Genomic DNA, 27,463 nt, shown 5'->3' on the forward strand with positions numbered 1-27,463 from the left:
CCTCTCCGAGTGTCAAACAGAGAAGACTGGGGAAATGGACTTGGAGGTAACTCATTCTTTTTTCAGCACAGGTTCGCTCTTTAGTAAAATACAGTTTAAATGTAGATTCAGGGTCCTCAACCAATGTTACGATTTTTAAAAAATATTTTTACTGCCAATACTTCTACCAGGATGTGAACACAAATCCTCAGCTTTAGTAACCTGTCGAGATTGTCGGCATTCTCTCCTTTCTCAGTAACTAAAACAACTTTCCAAAGGCATTTTAGCTGAGCCCCTTTATCTTCTTAAAACTACCTTTTGCATTCCAAATGACTTAACAAAAAAAAATTAATTTCCACCAGATCACTTTTCTAAACACATCCTGACTCCAAAGGCCATGTTCCTTTCCTAATGCCATGCTATCTTCTTGACATAGCTCTAGCAGAAATGACCTATCAAAATACCATAAGGAGCTAGATCTTACACAAATCCTAACACATTAAAAGCCTTTTTATTGTCTAGCCTCTGACACACAGCTGGCCCACTTTTAAAAGACTTGATCTGCTACACCACAACCACCATGAATACTATAGATTTGGTTTAGAGAAATAGGTAATCAAGCTAACTGCCTGTCCCCTTTTTTTCTCATTTTAATTACTTTCCTCTTTATTTTTGTCCTTCCTTAAAAACTACTAGCTTTGGGGCGCCTAGGTGGCTCAGTTGGCTAAGCCCCATGTCAGGCTCTCTGCTCAGCAAGGAGATTGCTTCTCCTCCCCCTCTGCCCCACACTAGTGTTTTCTCTCTCTCTAGTGTTCTCACTCTCTCAAATAAATAAAATCTTTGAAAAAAAAAAGTAAAAACTATTAGTTTTTTAAAAGAGAAACTAGAAAAGTTCTAACTTACTTACCTATTTTATTATTAACATTTAATTTAACAGTATCTGGTATAGAATAGGCACCAGGAAAAACAAAAACAAAAAAACTGTTGACTAAATTAACAATTTAGGTGATCTTCTTCTCTGATTTTCCCTTTATGAAATGGATGGGCAGTTCCTGAGCCAAAAAGTAACAGGATAAAATAATAAATCCATAATGTATCTACCTACAGGTGGGATTCCCACATTCACACTGAAGAAATTCATACTCTAGAGTAAAAGATCTTCAAGGAAGACACCCGGTAAGCATGTGTGTGGGTATGGGGGAATAGGGGGTGAGAAGTCAAATAGAGGTCTTAATATCCTGACTCCAAAGGCATGTTTCTTTCATAATACCATGCTATCTTCTTAACATAGCTCTAGTAGAGCAGCTGGCAACCACAACTATCACATTAAGCCTACTTTCCTCTAATTTCAAGATCCTTCTCAAAGGGAATGCATTCCTTACCTACTCTGCACCCTTCTGGGTTTTTCTGGCCAAACCACCTCAGAGATACTATCCTAGAATACCTGAATTAAAGTATTAAATGCCATTTTCCATCTCCCACAACTCGTTTTTTTTTTTTTTAAAGCACTCATGACTACCAAAATTATCTTATTCATTCATTGTTTTTTCATGTTTGTCTCCTCCCACCATTAGAAGAGAAGGGAATTTACCTGTTTTAACCACCACTGTGTCCCTAGCATCTATAAAAAGTCCTAACATGGGACTGTAACCAGGACTGTAAGAGTCCTATAAAGAACCTCAGTAAGTATTTGAACAAATGAATAAATGGCAAACAGTAAGAATAAAACAATGGAGAGGCACGGTATGGGGAGGATCTGACAGTATTGCCACGGATTTTTTACTAAAACATAGCTCAATAAAGAGTGCCTGGGAAATCTGGTTTTATTATTTATTTATTTTTTTTTTTAAGATTTATTTCAGAGACAGAGAGAGAACGAGAGCAGGCACAAGCCCACAAGTGGAAGAAGGAGCAGGTAGAGGGAGAGAATCTCAAGCTGACTCCACACAGAGCAGGGAGCCCAAAGTGGGGTTCAATCTCAGAATCATGACCTGCGCCGAGTCAGCCTCTTAACCGACTGAGCCAGCCAGGAGACCTGAAAATCTGGTTTCTTATCAGGGATACTAAAGAGTATCATTGTTAAAAAGAACTGAAAACCCTGCTTTGACTGCTGCAAGAAGAGACATGTGGTTGATGAAAACTACAGGCTTCAAAGACAGCTTACAGAGAAGTATCCCTTACTTGGGGCTAAAGTTATTAATCTTACTTGCAATAAAGAAAGCTCTTATTTTACTTATATTTAACATAACTCACTACTTGGACTACATGAAACTTTGTACAAAAGCATGTATTGTGTTATGCCACCCCTGAGATTTTAATGTTGTTACTATGGTGTAAGCTATCCTATTCTTAACCCAATGAGCCACCCAGGCGTCCCTAAGCTATCCTATTCTTACTGATACATTGGGCCTTCTACTTTCCTTATTAAACCTTGTTTTCAGCATCATTTCTAGGGATAGAGGTAATAAAAAACATGTATAAAACTGATTCCATTTTACAAAGTTACCTACAGACAATTTTACATGAGCATTGCAAGTCCTGCTTCATTTTCCAAATATCTCATTATTTATATGTCTTCTGCATGTTCCTATTCCATCTCTGGTCCTGGCAACACCCTCACATCAAATCTCAAGTTTAGTCTTGGGGGAGGGGTGGATTTGTTTTCATAAAATTGCATTTTGAGGAAGCAGTTTGAATTTTCTTCTTCAACGGTCAATTCTAAAAGTTACGAAAGGCATTTAATATTGTAATTCTAACATCTTTCAATTATGCTGATGTTACTGGAGAATTTCAATGGCTAAGATTCATTCAACTTTGTCTTTAGATTCTTAAAACCACAGAATGTTAAAAAATGATCACATTTCTCCAATAACCAGCATATACTATATAAAATATATTTCTCATGTAAAAACAGGCTGACATTTGCCTATCACAGAGCTATCAACTACCAAGTCCTTTATACACCAACTACTACCACCATGACTCTGGCCGTAAACAACGTATTTATCCTAACTTTCAAAGATGTCAGAATAAAGTAAGAAAATGTATGGGAACCTGCAAAGTCTTAACACAAATAAAAGGTATTGTGCCTATTAACTATCCTATTACTTCCATTCTCATTGTACAACTCTGATCTCCATTACTATACTTTATAGCCTCAACTCTCTCCTCTTTTATAAAACCTTTCCTTAGCACTAAGATTAATCCATTAAAACATTCTATCTTCCCTCTCCTGTCTCTAATAACTCTGATTTCCCTAGTATCTTTTTTTTTTAAAGATTTTATTTATTTATTTGACAGACAGAGATCAAAAGTAGTCAGAGAGGCAGGCAGAGAGAGAGAGAGGGGTAAGCAGGCTCCCTGCCAAGCAGAGAGCCTGATGCGGACCCGGGGATCCCAAGACCTTGGGATCATGACCTGAGCGAAAGGCAGAGGCTTTAACCCACTGAGCCACCCAGGCGCCCCACCCTAGTATCTTTTAAATAGACTTAATACCTTTACACGATACTCAAAATGCATCGTACCACTGGCATTAATCCATACTTTTGGTCTTAAATCCCATTATACACACCCCCATAGAAAACTTTCATTCAACCAAAGTAGTCCATTATTTTTACCACAAAACACTTTGCACCTTTGCCAGACACAGAACACACAAATTATACATCAAACTTCCTATCTTTAAAGGCCAAGTCAAATGTTACATCTTTTCTGAAAAATTTTCCCAAGATCCTTTAGCACCCATCATCTTTACCACATACCTGACATTCAGCCAAAAAGGCACTGCAATTTATCCTTCTGTTTTCATGCTGTTATCCACCCCCCCCCAATAAATTAAGTTGTGGGAACTCTTCTCACCACACCCCAAAATACTTCAATCACTAATCATTTGTTTAATGCAGGAGTGTTTACTTTGTTTCATCTCAATTACAAAGACCCAAAGTGCCAAATATCAACAAGTCACAACTCTGATACTGAATCTCAAAGTTTACATAAACAAATTAAATCAGACACTTGACACACTCTACTTTAGTCCAAAATACTGAAGTTGTGAATGAGGGAAGATCTGATAAAGTAGCAAGTTTCTTCCCAATTTTAGCTCAATTCTCAAACATTACAAACCTGTGAGGAAAGAGTAGACTCTTCAGTATTTTTTTATGTGGAAAAAATTTAATTACTGCCTAAATCACATCTGTACCAAAAGTAAATCGAGATAAAAGACTTACACTGAAAAATCAAAACTTAAAACTAATAAACAGATTATCTTTAAAATCTCCCTGCTCCCAAGTTATACTCAGACAAGCCACAAAAAGCACTTATTAAAGAGAAAAGACACATAAGCAGAAGGAAGACAAAGGACTAGCAGTCAAAATACAGAATTCACAGTATTCGCAATAAGAAGTACTACAATGAGAATAAGCATGAACTCAATAAAAATGGACAGAAATATAAGAACACAAGCAAGACACAGGAAAAGAAATTTAAATGGCCAATAAATGTGAAAAGATGCCTAACTTCTCTCGTAATGACAAAAATGAAACACAGAAATGTGGATATTATTATAGATCTGTATTAGAAAAAAGAAAATCTGATAGTATCAAATGTTTATAAGAAATGGAAGAAAGAAATTCTTTTATAGTACTAGTAGGAATTTATAAATTGGTGTAATTATTGAGAAATCAGCCAATGTCTAATACTCTAATACAGCTGAATATATGCATAACCTAGGATGCAGCAAATTCTCAACTATGTATATAACCTACAAAAGGATATTCGGCATTGTTTTCAATAGCTAAAAAATAAAAAATGGTCCTATTTTACCTCATAAAATGTGATAAAGACCCAGAATGGAATACTATAGGACTGTGCAATCTCTACTATGAAATTACATGTACATTCCTAAACATCTGACCTTCTGGGGGGAAAAGAAACTCATACAAACCTGAGGAATCAAGATGGCAGAGGAGTAACAGGCTGAGATGACATCAGGCAGCAGCAGATCAGCTAGACAGTTTATCAAACCATTCCAAACACCTACAAATCCAACAGGAGATCAAAGAGAAGAGCAGCAATTCTAGAAACAGAAAATCAACCACTTTCTGAAAGGTAGGACCTGTGGAGAAGTGAATCCGAGGTGATGGGAAGACAGACCGCAGCAGGAGGAGCCGGCTCCCAGCAAGTGGTGGAGCAACGGAGCACAAAATCAGAACTTTTAAAAGACTGCTCCACTGAGGGACATTGCTCCAGAGGCTAAGCTGGGATGAAGCCCACGTGGGGACAGAGTAGTGTCAGGTCCCATGGGGTCACAGAAGGATCGGAATGTCTGAGTGTTGCAGAGTTCTCAGGTATTAGAGCGGGGAAGCTGGCTACAGAGACGGAGCCAAGGAGTGAGCTCTCAACACGCGGTTACCTTAAACTATGATCCATGGCGCAGTCAGGCCACTGCTCTTTGACCAGGGACCCCACAAGATCTAGGGAGGCCCCCCAGGAAGAATATAGGGATCTGTGGGGTTTGGAGACTCCAGGCAGGGCTGTGTGCCAGAAACAGAGATGCTTGATCACAGGCTGGGTGAGCTCAGAGTGCGCCAGAGGCCAGGGAGACAGAAGCGACTGACCGCTTTTCGCCAAGGGCACACTGAGGAGTTGGGCCCCAAGCTCTTGGCTCCTCCAGGCCAGATACTGGGAGGCCGACATTTTTCACTCCCATCCTCCAGAACTCTACCGAAAATGTTCAGGGAACAAAAGCGAACCCCAGCGGATTACATAGCCCAGCCCCTGGTAAAAGCGGTGCAATTCTGCCTCGGGCAAAGACACTTGAGAATCACTACAACAGGCCCCTCCTCCAGAAGATTGACAAGAAATCCAGCGAAGACCAAGTTGACTTACCAAGGAGAACAGCATAATTCCAGAGGAGGAGAAAGCAAAGGATGGAATTCCTGGCTTCCTCCCCATGATTCTTTAGTCTTGCAAAGTTAATTTTTTTAATGTTATTTTTTTCTTATGCTAAAATTTTTTTAATTTTTCTCTTTCCTCTATTATTTTTTAACTAGTTTATCTTAATATCTTTCATAAAAAATTTTTTTGAACGTTCATTATTGTAATAATATTTTATCCTTCAGTGTATCTAACGTTATTTCTTATATACACATAGGGTTTTTTCTTCTAAAGAAATCTGGGATAGAACTTTTTCTAATAGATGAGAATATACCCTAAATCTAGCACAGGGCTTTGTTCTAGTCTCCAGCCTGAGATAATTCTCTCCACTTTCTTTTTCTTTATTCTCTCAACCAACTTATCTTACCAACCCCTTTTTCAGAAATTTTTTTTTAAATTTTCATCTTTATAGTCATATTCCATCCCTTCATCATGTTTACTCTTATTTTGTGTATATATATGTTTTTCATTCTTTAAAATTTTAGGAGGTAGTATCTTCTAAGAGACCAAAATACTCCCAAAATTAAGTGGGTGACTCTGTTCTATTCACCAGTCTAATATATATATTTTTCCTTTTTTATATTTTTCTTTATTTTTTCTTTCTTTATTTTTTTTTTTCCCTGAACTTCTTTTTACCGCCTTTTTCCCCCCCACTATTTGGGGGTCTCTTCTAATTTTGTTAAAGCATATTTTCCTGGGGTCTTTGCCACCCTTTTAGTATTTTATCCTCTCCTTCATATATTCTTATCTGGATAAAATGACAAGGTGGAAAAACGCACCACAAAAAAAGAACAAGAGGCAGTACCGAAGGCTAGGGACCTAATCAATACAGACATTGGTAATATGTCAGATCCAGAGTTCAGAATGACGATTCTCAAGGTGTTATCTAGGCTTGAAAAAGGCATGGAAGATATTAGAGAAACCCTGTCTGGAGAAATAAAAGCCCTTTCTGGAGAAATAAAAGAACTAAAATCTAACCATGCTGAAATCAAAAAAGCTATTAATGAGGTGCAATCAAAAACGGAGGCTCTTACTGCTAGGATAAATGCGGCAGAAGAGAGAATTAGTGATATGGAAGACCAAATGACGGAGAATAAAGAAGCTGAACAAAAGAGAGGCAAACAACTACTGAACCATGAGGGGAGAATTTGAGAAATAAGTGATACCATAATACGAAACAATTTTAGAATAATTGGGATTCCAGAAGAAGAAAGAGAGGGGACCAGAAGGTGTATTCGAGAGAATTATTGTAGAGAATTTCCCTAATATGGCAAAGGGAACAAGCATCAAAATCCAGGAGGTGCAAAAATCAATAAGAACAGTAAGAACAGTAAGAACAGGTCCACACCCCGTCATCTAATACTAAAATTTACAAGTCGTAGTGACAAAGAGAAAATGCTGAAAGCAGCCCAGAACAAGAAGCCTGTAACATGCAATGGTAAAAATATTAGATTGGCAGCAGACTTATCCACAGAGACCTGGCAGGCCAGAAAGAGCTGGCATGATATATTCAGAGTACTAAATGAGAAAAACATGCAGCCAAGAATACTATATCCAGCTAGGCTATCACTGAAAATAGAAGGAGAGATAAAAAGCTTCCAGGCAAACAAAAACTAAAAGAATCTGTAAACACCAAACCAGCTCTACAGGAAATATTGAAAGGAGTCCTCTAAGCAAAGAGAGACCCTAAAAGTAGTAGATCAGAAAGGAACAGAGACAATATACAGTAACAGTCACCTTACAGGCAATACAATGGCACTAAATTCATGTCTCTCCATAGTTACCCTGAATGTAAATGGGCTAAATGCCCCAATCAAAAGACACAGGGTATCAGAATGGATAAAAAAACAAAACCCATCAATATGCTGTCTACAAGAAACTGACTTTAGACCCAAAGACACCTCCAGATTTAAAGTGAGGGTGTGGAAAACAATTTACCATGCAAATGGACATCAGAAGAAAACCGGGGTGGCAAACCTTATATCAGATCAATTAGATTTTAAGCCAAACACTCTAATAAGAGATGAGGAAGGACACTGTCTCATACTTAAAGGGCCTAACCAACAAGAGGTTCTAACAATTTTAAATATCTATGCCCCTAACATGGGAGCAGCCAACGACATAAACCAATTAATAACAAAATCAAAGAAACATATCAACAATAATACAATAAAAGTAGGGGACTTTAACACTCCCTCACTGAAATGGACAGATCATCCAAGCAAAAGATCAACAAGGAAATAAAGGCCTTAAATGATGCACTGGACCAGATGGAAATCACAGATATATTCAGAACATTCCATCCCAAAGCAAACCACATTCTTCCTAGTGCACATGGAACATTCTCCAGAATAGATCATGTCCTGGGTCACAAATCAGGTCTCAACCGGTATCAAAAGATTGGGATCATTCCCTGCGTATTTTCAGGCCACAATGCTGAAGCTAGAACTCAATCACAAGAGGAAATTTGGAAAGAACCCAAATACATGGAGACTAAAGAGCACCCTTTTAAAGAATGAATGGGTCAACCAGGAAATTAAAGAAGAATTGAAAAAAATTCATGGAAAAAAAGATAATGAAAACAAAACGGTTCAAAATCTGTAGGACAGAGCAAAGGCAGTCCTGAGGGGAAAATATATAGCAATATAAGCCTTTCTCAAGAAACAGGAAAGGTCTCAAGTACACAACCTAACCCTACACCCAAAAAAGCGGGAGAAAGAACAACAAAGAAAGCCTAAACTCAGCAGGAGAAGAGAAATCGTATGATCAGAGCAGAAATCAATGAAATAGAAACCAAAAAAACAATAGAACAAATCAATGAAACTAGGAGCTCATTCTTTGAAAGAATTAATAAGATTGATAACCCCTAGCCAGGCTGATCAAAAAGAAAAAAATAAAGCACCCAAATAAATAAAATCATGGATGAAAGAGGAGAGATCACAACCAACACCAAAGAAATAAAAACCATTATAAGAACATATTATGAGCAACAATGCAAATTTGCTCAATTTGACAATCTGGAAGAAATGGATGCATTCCTAGAGACATATAAACTACCACAACTGAACCAGGAGGAAAGAGAAAACCTGAACAGACCCAAAACCAGTAAGGAGATTGAAGCAGTCATCAAAAATCTCCCAACAAACAAGAGCCCAGGGCCAGACGGCTTCCCAGGGGAATTCTACCAAACATTTAAAGAAGAATTAAATCCCATTCTCCTGAAACTGTTCCAAAAAATAGAAATGGAAGGAAAACTTCCAAACTCATTTTATGAGGCCAGCATCACCTTGATTCCAATACCAGACAAGGATCCCATCAAAAGAGAATTACAGACAAGTATCTTTGATGAACACAGATGCGAAAATTCTCACCAAGATACTAGCCAACAGGATCCAATAGTAAATTAAAAGGATTATTCACCAGGACCAAGTGGGATTTATTCCAAGGCTGCAAGATTGGTTCAACAACCGCAAATCAATCAATGTGATACAACACATTAATAAGAGAAAGAACAAGAACCATATGATACTCTCAATAGATGCTGAAAAAGCATTTGACAAAGTACAGCATCCTTTCCTGATCAAAACTCTTCAAAGTGTAGGGATAGTGGGTACATACCTCAATATCATCAAAGCCATCTATGAAAAACCCACCGTGAATATCATTCTCAATGGGGGAAAAACTGAGAACTTCTCCGCTAAGGTCAGGAACACGGCAGGGATGTCCATTATCATCACTGTTTTCAACATAGTACTAGAAGTCCTAGACTCAGCAATCAGACAACAAAAGAAATTAAAGATATCCGAATCTGCAAAGAAGTAGTCAAACTCTCCCTCTTTGCAGATGATATGATACATTATGTGGAAAACCCAAAAGACTCCACTCCCAAACTGCTAGAACTTATACAGGAATTCAGTAAAGTGTCAGGATATAAAATCAATGCACAGAAATCAACTGCATTTCTTTACACCAACAACAAAACAGAAGAAAGAGAAATTAAGGAGTCCATCCCATTTACAACTGCACCCAAAACCATAAGATACCTAGGAATAAACCTAACCAAAGAGGGATAGAATCTATACTCAGAAAACTATAAAGTACTCATGAAAGAAACTGAGGAAGACACAAAGAAATGGAAAAATGTTCCATGCTCATGGATTGGAAGAACAAATATTGTGAAAATGTCTATGCTACCTAAAGCAATCTACACATTTAATGCAATCCCTATCAAAATCCCATCCATTTTTTTCAAAGAAATGGAACAAATAATCCTAAAATTTATACGGAATCAAAAAAGACCCTGAATAGCCAAAGCAATGTTAAAAAAGAGAGCCAAAGTCGGTGGCATCACAATTCCAGACTTCAAGCTCTATTACAAAGCTGTCATTATCAAGACAGTATGATACTGGCAAAAAACAGACACATAGATCGATGGAACAGAATAGAGCACCCAGAAATAGACCCTCAACTCTATGGGTCAACTCATCTTCGACAAAGCAGGAAAGAATGTCCAATGGAAAAAAGACAGTCTCTTCAATACATGGTGTTGGGAAAATTGGACAGCCATATGCAGAAAAATGAAACTCGGCCATTTCCTTATACCACACACAAAAATAGACTCAAAATGGATGAAGGATCTCAATGTGAGAAAGAAATCCATCAAAATCCTTGAGGAGAACACAGGCAGCTACCTCTTCGTCCTCAGCCACAGCAACTTCTTTCTAGAAACATCGCCAAAGGCAAGGGAAGCAAGGGCAAAAATGAACTCTTGGGACTTCATCAAGATCAAAAGCTTTTGCACAGCAAAGGAAACAGTCAACAAAACCAAAAGACAACTAAGAGAATGGGAGAAGATATTTGCAAACGACATATCAGATAAAGGGCTAGTATCTAAAATCTATAAAGACCTTATCAAACTCAACACCCGAAGAACAAATAATCCAATCAAGAAATGGGCAGAGGACATGAACAGACATTTCTGCGAAGAAGACAGCCAGATGGCCAACAGACACATGAAAAAGTGCTCCACATCACTCGGCATCAGGGAAATACAAATCAAAACCACAATGAGATACCACCTCACACCAGTCAGAATGGCTAAAATTAACAAGTCAGGAAATGACAGATGCTGGCAAAGATGCGGAGAAAGGGGAATCCTCCTACAATGTTGTTGGGAATGTAAGCTGGTGCAACCACTCTGGAAAACATCATGGAGATTCCTCAAAAGTTGAAAATAGAGCTACCCTATGACCCAACAATTGCACTACTGGGTATTTACCCTAAAGATACAAACGTAGTGATCCGAAGGGGTACGTGCACCCGAATGTTTATAGAAGCAATGTCCACAATAGCCAAACTATGGAAAGAACCTAGATGTCCAGCAACTGATGAATGGATAAAGAAGAGGTGGTATATATATACAATGGAATACTATGCAGCCATCAAAAGAAATGAAATCTTGCCACTTGTGAGGACATGCATGGAACTAGAGGGTATTATGCTTAGTGAAATAAGTCAATTGGAGAAAGACAATTATCATATGATCTCCCTGATATGAGAAGTTGAGAGGCAACGTGAAGGGTTCGAGGGGTAGGAAAAGAATAAATGAAACAAGATGGGATCGGGAGGGAGACAAACCGTAAGAGACTCTTAATCTCACAAAACAAACTGAGGGTTGCCGGGGGCAGGGAGGTAGGGAGAGGGTGGTGGGGTTATGGACATTGGGGAAGGTATGTGCTATGGTGAGTGCTGTGAAGTGTGTAAACTTGGCAATTCACAGACCTGTACCCCTGGGGCTAATAACACATTATATGTTAATAAAAAAATAAAAAATTATTTTAAAAAATCATACACACCAGAATACTACTGATTATGTGAAAACTAAATCAAATACTAAAAACACCAGTCATTATGCAAAGGGAAAAAAAAGTGTAGGGTTCAGAACATACCAATTTAGACCTATGCAACTTTGGAACCTGAGCATTAAAAATGAAAGTAAAAGTAAGTAACAATAACTGAAACCTTAGAAAATGGATAATAAGTGGGTAAAACTTAAGACTGCCCAAGAAGATGACAGATGGATTCCTCTACAGCTATTAAAAATGTATAAAAACAGGGGCACCTGGGTGGCTCAGTGGGTTAAAGCCTCTGCCTTTAGCTCAGGTCACGGTCCCAGGGTCCTGGGATCGAGCCCCGCATTGGGCTCTCTGCTCCACGGGGAGCCTGCTTCCTCCTTTCTCTCTACCTCTCTGCCTACTTGTGATCTCTGTCAAATAAATAAAGAAAAGAAAAGAAGCAAATTCCTTTATAAAAATGTATAAAAACAATAAAGTAGAAAGGTTGGTTTATAGATATTAAGATAATGCAGAGAAAAGAGGAGGTAAGCACCAGGAGGTAAAAGATGGAACTTCTTACGCTACGACTGTCAACTTTGAGGAAAATACCCAGATGATCACCTTAACAAAGGCGGGGGAAAAAGTTTCACTCGGGGTGCCTGGGTGGCTCAGTTAGTTAAGCATCTGACTCTTGGTTTCAGCTCGGGTCATAATCACAGGATCCTGAGATCAAGCCCCGTGTCAGCTCGATGCTCAGCCTTGAGTCTGCTGGTCCCTCTCTACTTCTCCCCTAGCATGCTCGCACATGCAAGGTCTCTGCCTCTCTCTCTCCTCCTCCCTCTGGAATAAACAAAATCTCAAGGGAAAAAAAAAAAGGTTTCACTTAAAACCTAAAAGAACTCCTGTTTACCCAACCAGCCAAGATGAGAGCCTCTCCTGTTCTTACTGAAATTATAATTCTACACTCTTTATCACAGCTCCTTTTACCTAGAAAATAAACTAACACAACTTTCCCATTGTCCTGACATCATTCTTCTATTTACCATTTTTTAAAGATTTATTTATTTATTTGAGAGGGAGAGCATGCATACAAGCATGTGTGCAAGTGGGGGAAAAGGCAGAGGTAAAACTCTTCAAGCTGACTCCTTGCTGAGTGCAGAGCCTCACCTGGGACTGGATCCCACAACCCATGAGATAATAACCAGAGGAGAAACCAACAGTCGGACACTCAACCAACTGAGCCACCCAGATGCTCCCATTTACCAATCATTTATGAGTTAACTACACGGTGTCATAAAAATATGTTGTAGCCAAAGTGACTATGTAATGTATCACAATGAAACACATATTAAGTTTTAAAAAGTTGCAACCTGATTATTATGCCAATGTCTGAATCACACAAATACTATTTGTTTATGCATAGGTAAATATGTATAAAACTATATATTACAGGGATACATATAATTTCAGAATATGGAGTTTGGGAGGAGAGGGAAATGATAAGGAGGTAACAAAACTCAATTTTTTCTGTAATATTCTATTATGAAAGCAACACTCTAAAGCAAAAATGCCAAAATGAAAACATTCTATACATAAATTCTATATAGTCTTTGAAACTATTTTTTAAGTCATATAAAGATGAAATAATACTGCAAAGGAACAATGAAATGAACAGTCTGTCAGAAAACAAATTTAGTGTCCATGAAGGTTTTTTTCAATAAGCTGCAAAAATTATTTGACTTTTCTATCCATCTTCCAGCTCAACTGGAATGCTCTTCAGTATAGCTATCTGAAATAACAACAGGGGTGTGAGTGGTTTAGAGGAAGCCAAGTTAGCTCTACAATCTACTCCATAGTCTTATGTATACAAAATAACCTAAGTACCTTAATGTAACAGTACATTAAGCATAAAAGGCTTATTTTCAAGGGGACAGTGAATTATAAATTCTAACTTTTCCTTAAATCTTCATATACACAGCTGAAAGTAATAAAGCCAACTTTTTGTCTATCACTATTGACTGCCTGTGGTTAAGTTTTTCAATAAAAATTTTACTTTAGAATAATTTTAGGTTTACAGAAGAGTTTACAAAGGCACAGAGTTCCCATATCCCCTTTCCTCTGTTCCCCTAATGTTATATCTTGCATAACCATATTACAGTTGTCAAAACTAAGAAATTAACACTAATACATCACTACTACTAACTAAACCATTGACTTTATAAAGAACTCATCAGTTTTTTCATTAATATCTATTTTTTTGTTCCAGAATCCAATCCAGGATACCACAATGCATTTGATCATCATGTCTCCTGAGGCTCCTCTAACCAACATCAGTATCTCAATCTTCCCTTGGGTTTCATGACCTTGAAATTTTTTTTTCAGCCCTGGTCAGGTATTTTGTAGAGTGTCTCAGATTTGGGTTTGTTTTACTGTTTTTCTCACACTTAGCCTGGGATTATGGGCTTGGGGGGAAGAATAAATACCACAGAGATGAAGAAGATACAGGATATCAACCTAATATATCACTGCTTATGTTAGCTTTGATCACTTGATTATGGTAGTATTTGCCAGCTTTCTCCACTGTAAAGTTACTATTTTCCTCTTCCATCTATTTTTTAGTCCAGCCCATTCCTGAGGGATGCTTTTGAGGGGAGGGGAGAGAGGAGATGAAGGGTAAGGAAGTATCTACAAATATTTGAAGTAATTCTGTGAGATTTCTCCCTTCTCCCCATTTATTTATTAATTCAACCATTTATCTTTATCAACCATTTATCTGAACTTATACATATTTATGCTTCACTTTGGGTAATAATCAAATACTAGGCTACTTTATTGCTTAAATTGTTCCAGTTCTGGACACTGGAAGCTCTTTTAGATTGGCCCCTATGCTGTTTTGACATGAGCCATCATTCTGTGGGGTTTTTTGAGCACTTCCTTACTTTCTGGTACTATGAGATGCTCCATGCTCCATCATGTATTTTCCTTAGTACAGCCCTAGAATAAGTTATTTTTCTAAGGAGCCTTGCTTCCTTGTATTGGAGAACAATATTTAAAAACCAAAATCCAGACACCGGGTATAGTCATTGCTACTGGTGTGTCACTGTTTCTAGGCTATCTCAGTGGACAGCTGAGAAATACATGTATGTATATTAACGCAAGTATTAATACACAAATTTATAAATATATCGTTATATATTGGTACATATTTTAAACTAAACATGAGTTCATACTGCTGTCTCCAATTCTAATTTGGTACCTGGTAGTTACTTTTTATTCCCAGATTATGCTTCCCTCTATTATCTAGCATTCTCAAACTGCATCCTCTGTTCTCAGGCAATTCATTGAAGTCAAGGTCTAATATTAGTTGTACTGAAACAGGAAAGTAACATGTATTTCAAAATGGAGTCCTGTGATAGGTCATCTTCACTACTGAGAACACAATTAAGAGAACTATATAAATACTTAACTTTTAACTTATTATTTATTTTTATCTAACGTTCTATTATTTCAGTATGTTATCTCTGAAAAGGCACTTTCCTTTTAAAAAAAGAGAGAGAGAAATGAAATGAGAGGTCAATGCGATGGCTTCCTATATACTATCAAGGTACCATTTTAAGAATTAAAAAAACAGAGAAATTATGTGGCTTGACCTATAGCATACCACCAGGGAAGGACAGAGCTGGAACTTGACTGTGTTTTAATCCATTTATTCAATTCCAATTTCCAAGGAATCTGCATTACACTCCATTTTAGGTTATAAGAAATAAGTCGGTTTATAAAACAAGAAGTAAAAAATGAAAGTGACCTTCTCCTATAAGTTCAAGTCCCTATTACAGTTTTTCTTAGTTGTTTCAAGAGATAAAATATAGTTGGGTAAAGTGCAGTGAGTTCACTTCTGAAATCTATTAGTATTACAGTATGAGTTAATATTTAAAGGTAAAACCATAATTAAATACAAATTATTCAGAGAACAAATATTTACTAAATATCCACATTATGCAGGTGGATATTACTACGTAAGATGAACAAACAAATGAGACACATTCTAGCCTTCCCAAAAGAACTCATAATTATAATCTAATGAGGCCAGTGATACAGCTAGGAATAAGAAAACTAATATAGGAAACAAGACAATTATAAGTGCAGTAGAAATACATAGGTATTCTTTATATTTTTCCTTTTCTAAACTACTGAGAACTTTGTTTGCAAATGATTCAAGAATCTTGATTGTTTTCTGGCAGAGGTGACCAGAATATTTACTAAAAAAGGAATGTTTGGTGGTTAATGAGTAAACTGTTACTTTGATAAATACATACTGCTATGCTGAAACTTAACAGAGGAATTTAAGATATCTGTAAAGAGTCTGCAAAAGTAACAATATACAATTAGACTTGAGTCAACTACCCTGGATTTCGGTTCAAATTCTAGATCTTCTTAGCTGTCTACACCAGGTAAACCATGTAACCTCTCACCTATATGTCACCATATTTAAAATGGAGTTATCATCTGCCCTACTTACAAGACTTGTAGGTTCAAATGAGAATGTACACAGCAAAACTACTTTGTAAATAAAAGAGTGCTACCCAAATGCAAAGTACCATTTATTTTTCTAAAAAGAGAGACAGGTAGATATATACATACACATATAAACACACATACATACAGTGTAGTATTATTATCCACCACCAAGACACCACGCAGATGTGGAGTAAAAAATTTACTTTTAGGTATACAAATACATGTATAAAATATATGTATTTCTTAATGATTAAATCCTATGAACTAACAGCTAGAAATTTAAGTGAGAGTACTTACCTTAACAAAATTATCAGGAAACATTCCTCTTCTCCCATTTAATTCTCCTTCTAGCCATCCTTCCTCTTGCAGTTTTTTCACATTCCTGATGATTTCACCAACTCGAATAGTTAATTCATCATCATGCACAGCATCATAGTCATACTCCACAATATAGTCAACTAAAAAAAGAAAAACAAATGTCTAGAACTTAATTCATGAAATAAAATTAACCATATTAATAAACTTAAAACTAAGAAGCCTGTTTAACAACAATATTACAAAGACATTATCAAAGTTTACTTCGATGATTTTAAGTATTTGGCTACATTTGCAAATTTCTTGACTGCCTTAGTATAAAACACAGTACAAATTTTCAGTAGAAGCCTCAATACAATATATAATGTCATCAGTTGTTTTTATGGTCGGATGTATATATTTTAAGTGACAGATAATCTCTATAGTGGTCCCTATGATCCCCATCTCTTGATATTCATGGCTTTGTGCAATTCCTTCTCCTTCACAGGGGACATGACTCATGACTGACTTTCAACAGACTATGACAAAGAAGATACACTGTATATGACTATATAACATTATAATGTCCATCTTGCTCGAAAACTCTCACTCTTGCTGTCTTTGAAGATGTAAGCGGCTTTGCTGTAAGCTGGCCTATCAAGAAACTGATGAAGGTCTATGAATGACAGCCAGCAAAAAACTGAGGGCATCAGTCCAACAGCCCACAGAGAATTAAATGATGCCAACCACCATATAACCTTGGAAGAAGATCCTTCCCCAGCTGATAGCCCAGATCTAGCCAACACCTTCACTGCAGCCTTGCACAGTACCCAGTTAGTCACATCCAGACTTACTAAATCAAAATAACTGTGAGATAATAAAATGTGTGTTGTTTTAAGCTGCTAAGTTTATGGCAATATTATTACTACATAAGAGAAAATGAATACACCCTGATGTAAAGATTAGTAAGGATCTATTTTACCACCTTTAAGTACAGAATTTTAGATTATAGGACATCATATATGCATACTATTAATATTTTACAGGGCTCAATACAAGAAAAGCAGTAACAGATCCTATTCAAGATGGCAGACTAGCCATACCTCCAATTCATCTTCTCTTTCTCCTATAATTTTTAAAGAACACACACACACATGCACACATGCGTGCGCGCGCGCACACACACACACACACACACACACACACAGAGCTACAACCAAAATAAAGGGAAAAGGATTATGGGCAGACATTGTTGATTGCCAAACCAACAGCCATTCCTACACAGACTCCCCACCTCTTTCTTCCTTTCTTATTGAACCCTGATTTTGTTCAGGTATTTTGAGATCATGTACTTTTACAAATATGACTTTCCTCATTCCGAGAGAGAGTTAAATCTTTTCTAGTCCAGACCTGGGCTTTTCAAATAATGATGTATAATCACGTCATCTTGTTGACTTGCAGAAGTCATCTTATTCAATCTTGCTTTTATTAAAAGTGTACTCTGAAAAGGCCCTGGATATCTAATGCTGCTGGTCAAAGAGGAAATGATCTAAAGACAATTTATTTACTAAATACAATTTATTTATAATAAATTCACACACACAAACACACATGCACACATACATGCATGCACAGACTGGTTTTCAAATACACGTGTGATGGATGGATTCTACCAATAAGATACAAGCAAGGTTTCAGGGAAAGTTTTATCCAATCTTAAAAACCAAAAGGAAGGAAAAAAATGTCTTCCTATAGACCTTAGATATTCCTCTGTAAGAATGTAATGCCCCAAACTGCTATAACTATTTAAGACAAGAAAAAGATGAAGAGATTGTCTCAATCCCTTCTTAAGACAAGAAAAAGATTACAATGGAAGAGAAGAAAGATGAAAATGACCTAGATCTTTGCTAGATTCATCAAACTGCTATATTAAGCAATCCCTAAGTTACAATACTACTAGTTTTCTTGTTACAGAAGTAGTTTTTTCTTAACCTTTTTTTTTTTTTTAAGATTTATTTATTTTAGAGAGAGAGAGAAAGCACACACCTGAGCAGGAGGGTCAGAGAGAGAGGGAGAGAGAATGTGAAGCAGACTCCACACTGAGCACGGAGCCCAATTTGGGGCTCGATCTCACAACCCTAAGATCAGGACCTGAGCTGAAGCCAAGAGTCAGACACCTAACTGACTACACCACCCAAGGGCCCCAGTTTTTTTCTTAACTTTTAAGTAAATTTTAGACAGAATTTCTACTTATGGCTGAAAATCCCTACCTAGGAAGAAAGCCAAAACCAAAATTTTCCAGTTTATGAAAATGGATCCATAACTAATAAAGCCAGGAACAGAAAGCCCATAGAATTTCAGGAAACTGTAACAGATACCAAATTGCTTTGCAGAATCCCACAGAAGCTAGAAATTCAAAAAAGGAGGGCTTATGGGAAATGCAAAACTGAAACTAGGGGAATTATCTCCACATGGAAGAGCTAACACTATCAACCACAATAGTTCCAAGACAATAAAGCTAAATAGACAGGCATTTTTCTCTGACCGCCAAAAACTAAAGGGTTAATCTCTACCCCACCCTCAAACTCCCCCCCACCCCAACACACACACAGTTTGTGGAAACTAGTACAGCTCCTATGGATGAGTGTTGGTTTCTTAGAGAAATGACTACTGATTTCCAGAATTTAGAGGTTTCCACATCAATGTGCAGCTCCCCGCCTGATAAGTGTAAAATAAAACACTAAGTCCTACCTACATAGTGTCCCCAGCTTATTATTCATTCATAAATATGAATAGACTATCATGAAAAAAACATAATAAAATGAAAAATTACTCCTGGATGAAACATACACCTACCTCCCCGCTTTTACCCTCCAAAACAAATGAGTCCTAAAGCCATTTAGGTATAGAAGAGCACAGAGGGAGAAAGGGTGAAAAAGTTGGAGGCGGCGGGGGGGGGGGGGGGGGGGGGGACGGGACTCCTGATGTGAGAAGTTAAAGACCAAGAAGAGTAAAAGAGGTATCCAAAATTGGGACGGGGGTAAAGGCCGGAGTCCAGCTATCAGAGTCAGAGCACATCCACATATGGGGGTTTCCCTAGTACATCATATCAGCACTCTAACGCAAGGTGAGGAGGGCATCCATGTAGGGGCAACCTGACATGGTGTATCAGACCCCAAGCACAGTGGAGAGGGCATCCAAGCTGAGGGGTAGCTTGCTAAGGAATATCAAAGGCCAAATGTGTTGGGGGTGGGTGGCAGATTTCCATGAAGTTACAGAAGGGTAAAGGCAACCTAAAATGAGGACTAATAGCTCAATGAGAGGGTGAAGAGTAACAGCTGAGATGGAAGACTAGCTACATCCAGGGGATTGATCAAATAAGTAAAAATACTAAGGATAATGGAAGCCAAATTTCACTGTGTCAGAGAAGGGAGTTGCACACAAAGGAGAAAAAGCTAGATTCAATAATGTGATACTAAATGAGAAGTATCACCATGAACTAACAGTTTTCGATACATAGATATACACACACATACCAGCTCTGTCCACTGAAAGGGCCTGAAACTAGCAACACTCTAATGGCAATCAGCAAACCTAAATCTGAGATCTTAAAAACACCACTTTCTACTAAAAAGAACTAGGAATCCTTTGGAAGACAGGCAATTCCACCACTAAGGCAGGAAAAGTACAAGATAAGCCTGGGACACAATAATGCGCCACAAAGCAAGGAAGTTAAAAAAAGATAAGGTGATGCCAAAGGACAGAAAGAAGTGATACAAAAAGGCTCCTACTACCCAAATCAGGACAATTTGAGCATCAAAATGAACAATGAAAGTATAAGAATATATATCTCACTGAATAATTTAAGAAATCATGACTCCATGCATGTATAAATAAATGTCATTTTTTTAATTCTATGGTTGGATTGTGATTAAGCAGAAGACCTGGCTTGTAGAAAATACACACTAAAATATTCAGGAGTGAGGTGCCGCCTGGGTGGCTCAGTAGGTTAAGCCTCTGCCTTTGGCTCGGGTCATGATCTCAGGGTCCTGGGATCGAGCACCGCATTGGGCTCTCAGTTCAGCAGAGAGCCTGCTTCCCCCTCTCTCTCTGCCTGCCTCTCTGCCTACTTGTGATCTCTCTCTCTCTGTCAAATAAATTTTAAAAATCTTTAAAAGTAAATGAATGAACAAATGAATGCATAAATAAATAAATAAAATATTCAGGACAAAGATTATCAGTCAGGAAAAATGTCTTTGTATTGTACTTCTGTACTTACTTCTACAATTTACTACTTCAAAATAAAAATTGTAACTATGTACAAATTTGTATTCTCAAGAGATACAATAAAGTTCATAAAATCAGAACAGAATGCTATTAAAAAAGAGAGAGAGAAAATAAAAAGGGTTGAGAAACCTGTATTTTCCAGGATGCCTAGGTGGCTCAGTCAGTTAAGCATCTGCCTTCCCCTTGGGTTATGATCCCAGGGTCCTGGGATGCAGCCCTGCATCAGGCTCTCCCTGCCCAGCAGGGGCCTTCTTCTCCCCTCCCTCTGCTGCTCCCCCTGCTTATACTCTCTATCTCCCCCCACCCCATCAAGTAAATAAATAAATAAAATCTTTTTTAAAAAATCTGTCTCAGGCGCCTGGGTGGCTCAGTGGGTTAAGCCACTGCCTTCGGCTCAGGTCATGATCTCAGGGTCCTGGGATCGAGTCCCACATCGGGTTCTCTGCTCAGTGGAGATCCTGCTTCCCTCTCTCTCTCTCTCTCTGCCTCTCTGTCTACTTGTGATCTCTGTCAAATAGATAAATAAAATCTTTTAAAAAAAGATAAAATAAAATAAAAAAATAAAAAAATCTGTCTCTTCCAACATGTCTCATTAACTTTTTTTTTTTTCTTTTGGAGAGGTGGAGACAAATCCAAGAAATTTTTCCAGAAAAAGTAAAGCAAAAAGACATAAAGGAAATATAAAAGAAAGATGATCAATCCAGACAACTCAACATCCAATTAAAAGTTCTAGAAAATGGGGCGCTGGGTGGTTCAGTGGGTTGGGCCGCTGCCTTCGGCTCGGGTCATGATCTCAGGATCCTGGGATCGAGCCCCGCATGGGGCTCTCTGCTCAGCAGGGAGCCTGCTTCCTCCTCTCTCTCTGTCTGTCTCTCTGACTGCTTGTGATCTCTCTGTCAGATAAATAAATAAAATCTTAAAAAAAAAAAAAGTTCTAGAAAAAAGAGAGAAAATAGAGAATTGACCAATAACACAAGAAAATACTCCAAAGCTAAATGAAACAATCTTCAAATGCAAAGAGGTCTATGAAAATCTATGAAAGAGGTCTATGAAAAGTATAATAACAAAAAAGTAAGTACTCACATCTAGATGAAATTTAACAAAGATAAATACTTCCCTAAAAGCTCTCTGAAAAGAAACAGAGTTCATCTACAATAGAGAGAATCATCAAAAGACTTCTCATCTAGGACACCAGATTCTACTAGAGAAATAAAAAGGCAAGGCCACTTAAGTATTAAAGGAAAATGAATTCCACACTCAGCCAAATCAGCAGGCTAGTACAGGGTGTAACATTTTCACACAGGCAAGGAAAAGGAAATTAACTCCTACATATGACCTTACATGTTACCCAGTAAAATAAAAAATATGAAACAAAAGAGAAGACATGAAATGCAAGAAATAGTGGAGCCAATCTCAGAGAGTAAGTAAAGTGCTAAAATGGCAACTGTGCAACAAATCTAAGGAACAGTCTAGAGTAAGCAGGAGACAAAAAGTTCTAGAAGGTATTTGGGGGCAAGGAGGAATGAGGAATAGACTGTTCTTTAATCAACTTTAGATTTTTAAAAGCTAATAATACATGTGGTAATCACTAACATAGTAAGAGTATAAAATGCCAAACAAAAAACACTGGACTTGCAGTTTCAGCTCCAATATGTGAAAAAAATTAGAAGCTGTCACTCCCACCCCTACAAGAAAAAAGCTAAACTGAAAGTCACCGACTTTCCCTGGACCCATCAGAAAAATGAAGATACAAGGCAAACTGCCAGCTCAAGATACAGAGATAGACATATCCAAGATATCAAAGCCAAGAACTACTAAATCACCTCAAATACAAACAAGTGGAACCATTCCCAGGCCTGTCGTAACAATCACAAACTAGCTGACTTAAAACAGGAAAACTTTATTCTTTCACTCTATAATTCTGAAGGCCAGAGTAGAAAATCAAAGTATCAGCAGGACTGGGTCCTCCTGAAGGCTCACAGAAAAGAATTGCTTCACATTCTGCCTTGGCTTCTGGAGGCTGCCAGAAATCTCTGGCATTCCTTAGTTTGCATAATTCCAACCTCTGCCTCCATCTGCACATGACCTTGCCCTTCTGTATGTCTCAAATCTCCCTCCCCTTACTCTTTTTTTTTTTTTTTTTTAAGATTTTATTTATTTGTCAGAGAGAGAGAGCAGAAGCACGGAGAGCTGGAGGCAGAACAGGCAGAGGGAGAAGCAGGCTTCCTGCTGAGCAAGGAGCCCAATGTGGGACTGGATCCCAGGGCTCCCAGATCATGACCTAAGCGGAAGGCAGAGGAACCAGGAATCCCTCTCTCCCCTTACTCTCAGTAAGAACACCACTCACTGGATTTGTGGTCAGTCCTAAATCCAGGACGGTATTATCTCTTAAGATGCTTGGTTACATATGCAAAGACTTCATTTCCAAATAGCACCAAATTCATCTATACCAAGGCTTAGAACTTGAACATATCATTTCGGTGGCAGAAAGTTAAGCCACTGCAAACACCTAAATGGTACTTTTGATGAACTACTAGAAGCTGAACGTGGAATAGCATCACAGTAGGAAACTTCTGGGAACCACAGTCTCAGGAGAGTCACCCATTGTTATGGTTTCATTTCCAGGAACCCCACCAGATTCTCAGAGTTAAGAACCCATAAAAATCTCCTTGTGCTTCTCACAAGGAGAAGGTAAAAGAGGTCACCCTAAAGTAAGGAGAAACCAGAGCATTCACCATAACAAAGACTTAATTTCCACAGAAAAGACTTTACCAGGCCATATCCCATATGTGGTAAGTTATGGGATTCTCTGATTCCGGTCCCCACTTCCCCTTCTCTCAGACTAATCAAGATTACAGTCCCACAACACAAACCCACTAAAAGTTTGAGATTTAATTATAAGATTATAGGAGGCTTCCGCTCTCCTACACCTTTCCACCACACAAGTGAGGTTCCAGTATAATAAAAGCTAATCACTGCTAAAAAAGTTTTGCATGGTATAGATTCCATCTGAGGAAGAGTTCTTAGAAAAACCCAAAGGCAGCCAGGAAGACAAAAAAGGACTCTAAAGAAATGTGAAGCCTCTGGTACCTATACTTAGAGCAAATATTAAACACAATACAACTCTTAGACAGACAAATATAAAATCTCTCACTCAGTATCTGTTTATCTGAGTTCCTATTACCAAATACAGAGTGTCCAACTTTCAACAAAAAACTATACATCATGCTTTTAAAAGGCAAGGAAAAACACAAAGACAAAGCAAGCATCAGACCCAGACTCAAATATAATACATGTTTTGGAATCAGACAGGGAATTTAAAATAATTATGATTAATATGTTAAGGGCGGTAATGGGGAAAAAAAGACAAGAGCAGATGGGTAAGGTAAGCAGACAGACGCAAACTCTAAAATCAAAAGGAAGTGAAAGAAATAAATACTAACTAAATAAAGTTATATATAATGAAATAAAGGATGCCCGGGTGGCAGGTCACTGCCCCAGGAAATGATGGGTCGATGCTGAAAGTAGGCACCACAGCAAAGGTGATATCTCAGAGGGGATCCTCAATGGCAGCACCTCAGAAGGAGGTTCCAGGCATGGTAAGATACACTGGCAGCAGCCACTGAGATGTTGACCAGTTGGCTGGTGACCTAAACTGAAGGGACAAGTGGCATGCTCGGCATGCAAAGCCCTGAGGCCTTGCCTCAGTTTTCTAAACTTCGGGCTCCCTTCCGCCAGACCCTTATGCCCAGAATCAACAACTTTTTCAACCCTCTCCTCCCCCATCACCTGGAGCTCCATGTGGGGCAATGAACAGAAACTTCCAGCACTGATATGGCCCTGAGGGGTTGAACAACAAGGTCCCTGGTGACCAGGAGGAAGGAACTGTGGCAGGAAAGGGGAAGGGACTGGGCAAAAGGGTGCGAGCTCTCTGCACCTATCCCCACCTCCTCTCTCTGCCATGGCCCATTCTGTGGAAGCAGCTCTCCTAAGAACCAGGGCCTTGGAGGTGTCCTGGTAATTACTAGTGGAAGTAGCCAGCACCACCATCTGGGCCTTAAATAAAGTGGTCAGCTTTACCCAGGAATCAATATGCACAGTACACTGATGGAAACGCTCCCAGGGCTCCTGAGGGTTACACAGCAGGGGCAATAAGCAAAGGAGCAATCCTTACACCTGCTCAAAGATGACATTCAAATAAACAAGAGCTTTTCTGTCAGAAGTTGCCTGTGTTGCATATACTGTTTGATTTCACGGATGGCTTCAGACTTAAGACCAACAAAACTAAAAGAACAACACTGAATGAACTAATTGAGTATGCTTCAACTCACTGTGGGGTAATTTGTCGAATCAGTATATTGTGATAAATCAAAAATGATCAGTGCTGGCATCTTCCATACTCCTCCTCCAAGTGATAATCTCGATTTTGATCCAGAAAGGGATGAATTTGAGGCCTCTTGGCTTCACATAGAATTGGTGTCAGAGTTCTTAAGATACTTGGAGAGTTCTGGTTTGGAGAGCACTGGAAAGTGATGTATGGGCCAGAAATTTGTAAGATAGTTTCTGACCTTTTCTTTTCTTTTTTTTTTTTAAAGATTTTATTTATTTATTTGACAGAGAGAGAGAGAGAGAGAGTGGGAGAGGGAGAAGCAGACCTGCCGCCAAGCAGAGAGCCCAATGAAGGGCTCCATCCTGGGACCCTGGGACATGACCTGACCCAAAGGCAGACGCTCAACGACTGAGCCACCACTTACACCAGTTTCTGACCTTTTCAACAGTGAAGGTATCTCGGAGAACATGAACACCTGAAGACTGTTCTGCACTGAATTTATAGGAAATTTCTTGGATTAAGGCATTCATTAAAAAACAAATTACCGAACACTCTCCTCATGTTTATATATGAAACATTTCCAAGGGGTTGCTGAACTCCTTGAAGTATTAGTAAGTTTTATCAATGGCTCTATGCCATACCACGAAAGCAGAACATAAATAATTTCTAATGAAGGCTTTTATTCTTATGCATACTGCAAAAGGATTGGCTTTGTCTCATGCTCAGCTAGTCTACTGTGCTGAATAGCTTCTAGAGAAAGATACAACACTAACATAACCAGTGATCACAGGACTGCTAAAATTTTGGCCAAAAACATGCAGTCTGAAAGAGGTGATGCTTTCAGAAGAAAGTGAGAAATCTTAGATGTTACTGAACCACACAATTCCAAAGAACTTTTTAAGGAGAAATCCAGGTATGTATCCAGTTCTCAATTTTAGCTTGGAGAAAGGGTACCGTACACTTCTGGAATAATGAATATATCCTTAATTTGAGAATATTAATAAAATCAACAGAAACAATTATATTTGGCAGTTCATAAAAAAAAAGGAAGATAACAATGAACTTCTAAAATTAATATCATACACCAAACACACCTGGGAAGCTCAGATAATACAAAGCAGGAAAATGTGAGAAAAGTCTACACCTAAGCATACCCTACTCACACTGCAGAAAAACAAACACTGAAATTCTTGAAAGAAGCCATAAGGAAAAAAACCACCTTACATATAGAAGAACAAGCATAAGAATTACAGCAGACCTCTCTTCAGAACACTTAAGAGAGGGGAGTAAACTATTCAAAGTACTGAAAGAAAAAAACTACCAACTTAGAATTCTAAGAGAGGGAAGTTTACAAAGATAACAGGTCAACCTTAAGAAATAAGAAAAATCTCAAATAATCTAACTTTGTATCTAAAGGAACTAGAAAAAAACACATACAAAGTTCAAAGTTAAAAGGAAAAAGAAAATAATAAAAATCACATCAGAAATAAATGGTATAGAGATTTTTTAAAAATAGAAATGATCAATAAAACCAAGAGCTGCGGGGCGCCTGGGTGGCTCAGTGGGTTAAAGCCTCTGCTTTCGGCTCAGGTCATGATCCCAGGGTCCTGGGATCGAGCCCCATATCGGGTTCCCTGCTCAGCAGAGAGCCTGCTTCCCTCTCTCTCTCTCTGCCTGCCTCTCTGCCTACTTGTGATCTCTGTCAAATAAATAAATAAAATCTTTAAAAAAAAAAAAAAGAAAGAAACCAAGAGCTGCTTTTTGAAAAGATAAATTGACAAACCTTTAGTCAGATTCATCAAGGAAAAAAGATAGAACTTAAATAAATAAGATCAGAAATCAACTGAAGTAACAACTAAGACTACAGAAAAACAAAGGATTATTAAAATACTACTATGGAAAATTATATGCCAACAAATTGGCCAAACTAAAAGATATGGATAAATTCCTAGAAACATGCAATCTTCCAAAACTGAATCAGAAGGAAAAGGAAAATCTGAATGGACTGATGACCAGTAATGAAATTAAACAAACAAAAGGCCAGGACCAGATGCCGTCCCAGTTGAATTCTACCAAACACTTAAAGAGTTAGTACCTTTTCTTCTCAAACTATTCCAAAAAATAGAGGAAGGAAAGAGTCCAAATTTTTTTTTTAAAGATTTTATTTATTTATTTGACAGAGAGAAATCACAAGTAAGCAGAGAGGCAGGCAGAGAGAGAGGAGGAAGCAGGCTCCCTGCTGAGCAGAAAGCCCGACGCAGGGCTCGAACCCAGGACCTGGGATCAT

At 38.1% G+C, this 27,463-nt stretch overlaps 1 protein-coding gene across 3 annotated transcripts in view; it reads right to left on the reverse strand.

Moving 5' to 3' along the window:
* The window catches only part of CD2AP (CD2 associated protein), a 136,017-nt gene that overhangs the window by 92,360 nt on the left and 16,194 nt on the right, over positions 1-27,463 (reverse strand). Inside the window, exons 1-2 of one of the 3 annotated variants that reach the window (XM_047732854.1) lie at positions 17,970-18,068; positions 16,563-16,723 (exon numbers count right to left, since the gene is read on the reverse strand). In XM_047732854.1, coding sequence (XP_047588810.1) covers positions 16,563-16,723; positions 17,970-18,027 — 219 coding nt within the window. In that variant the 5' untranslated portion in view covers positions 18,028-18,068. Of the gene's footprint in view, positions 1-16,562; positions 16,724-17,969; positions 18,071-27,463 lie in introns of those variants that run through there. The other 2 variants (XM_047732856.1, XM_047732857.1) reach the window with 2 other exon arrangements.

Source organism: Lutra lutra, chromosome 6 (assembly GCF_902655055.1).
Source record: "Lutra lutra chromosome 6, mLutLut1.2, whole genome shotgun sequence".
Classification (NCBI taxonomy): domain Eukaryota; kingdom Metazoa; phylum Chordata; class Mammalia; order Carnivora; family Mustelidae; genus Lutra; species Lutra lutra.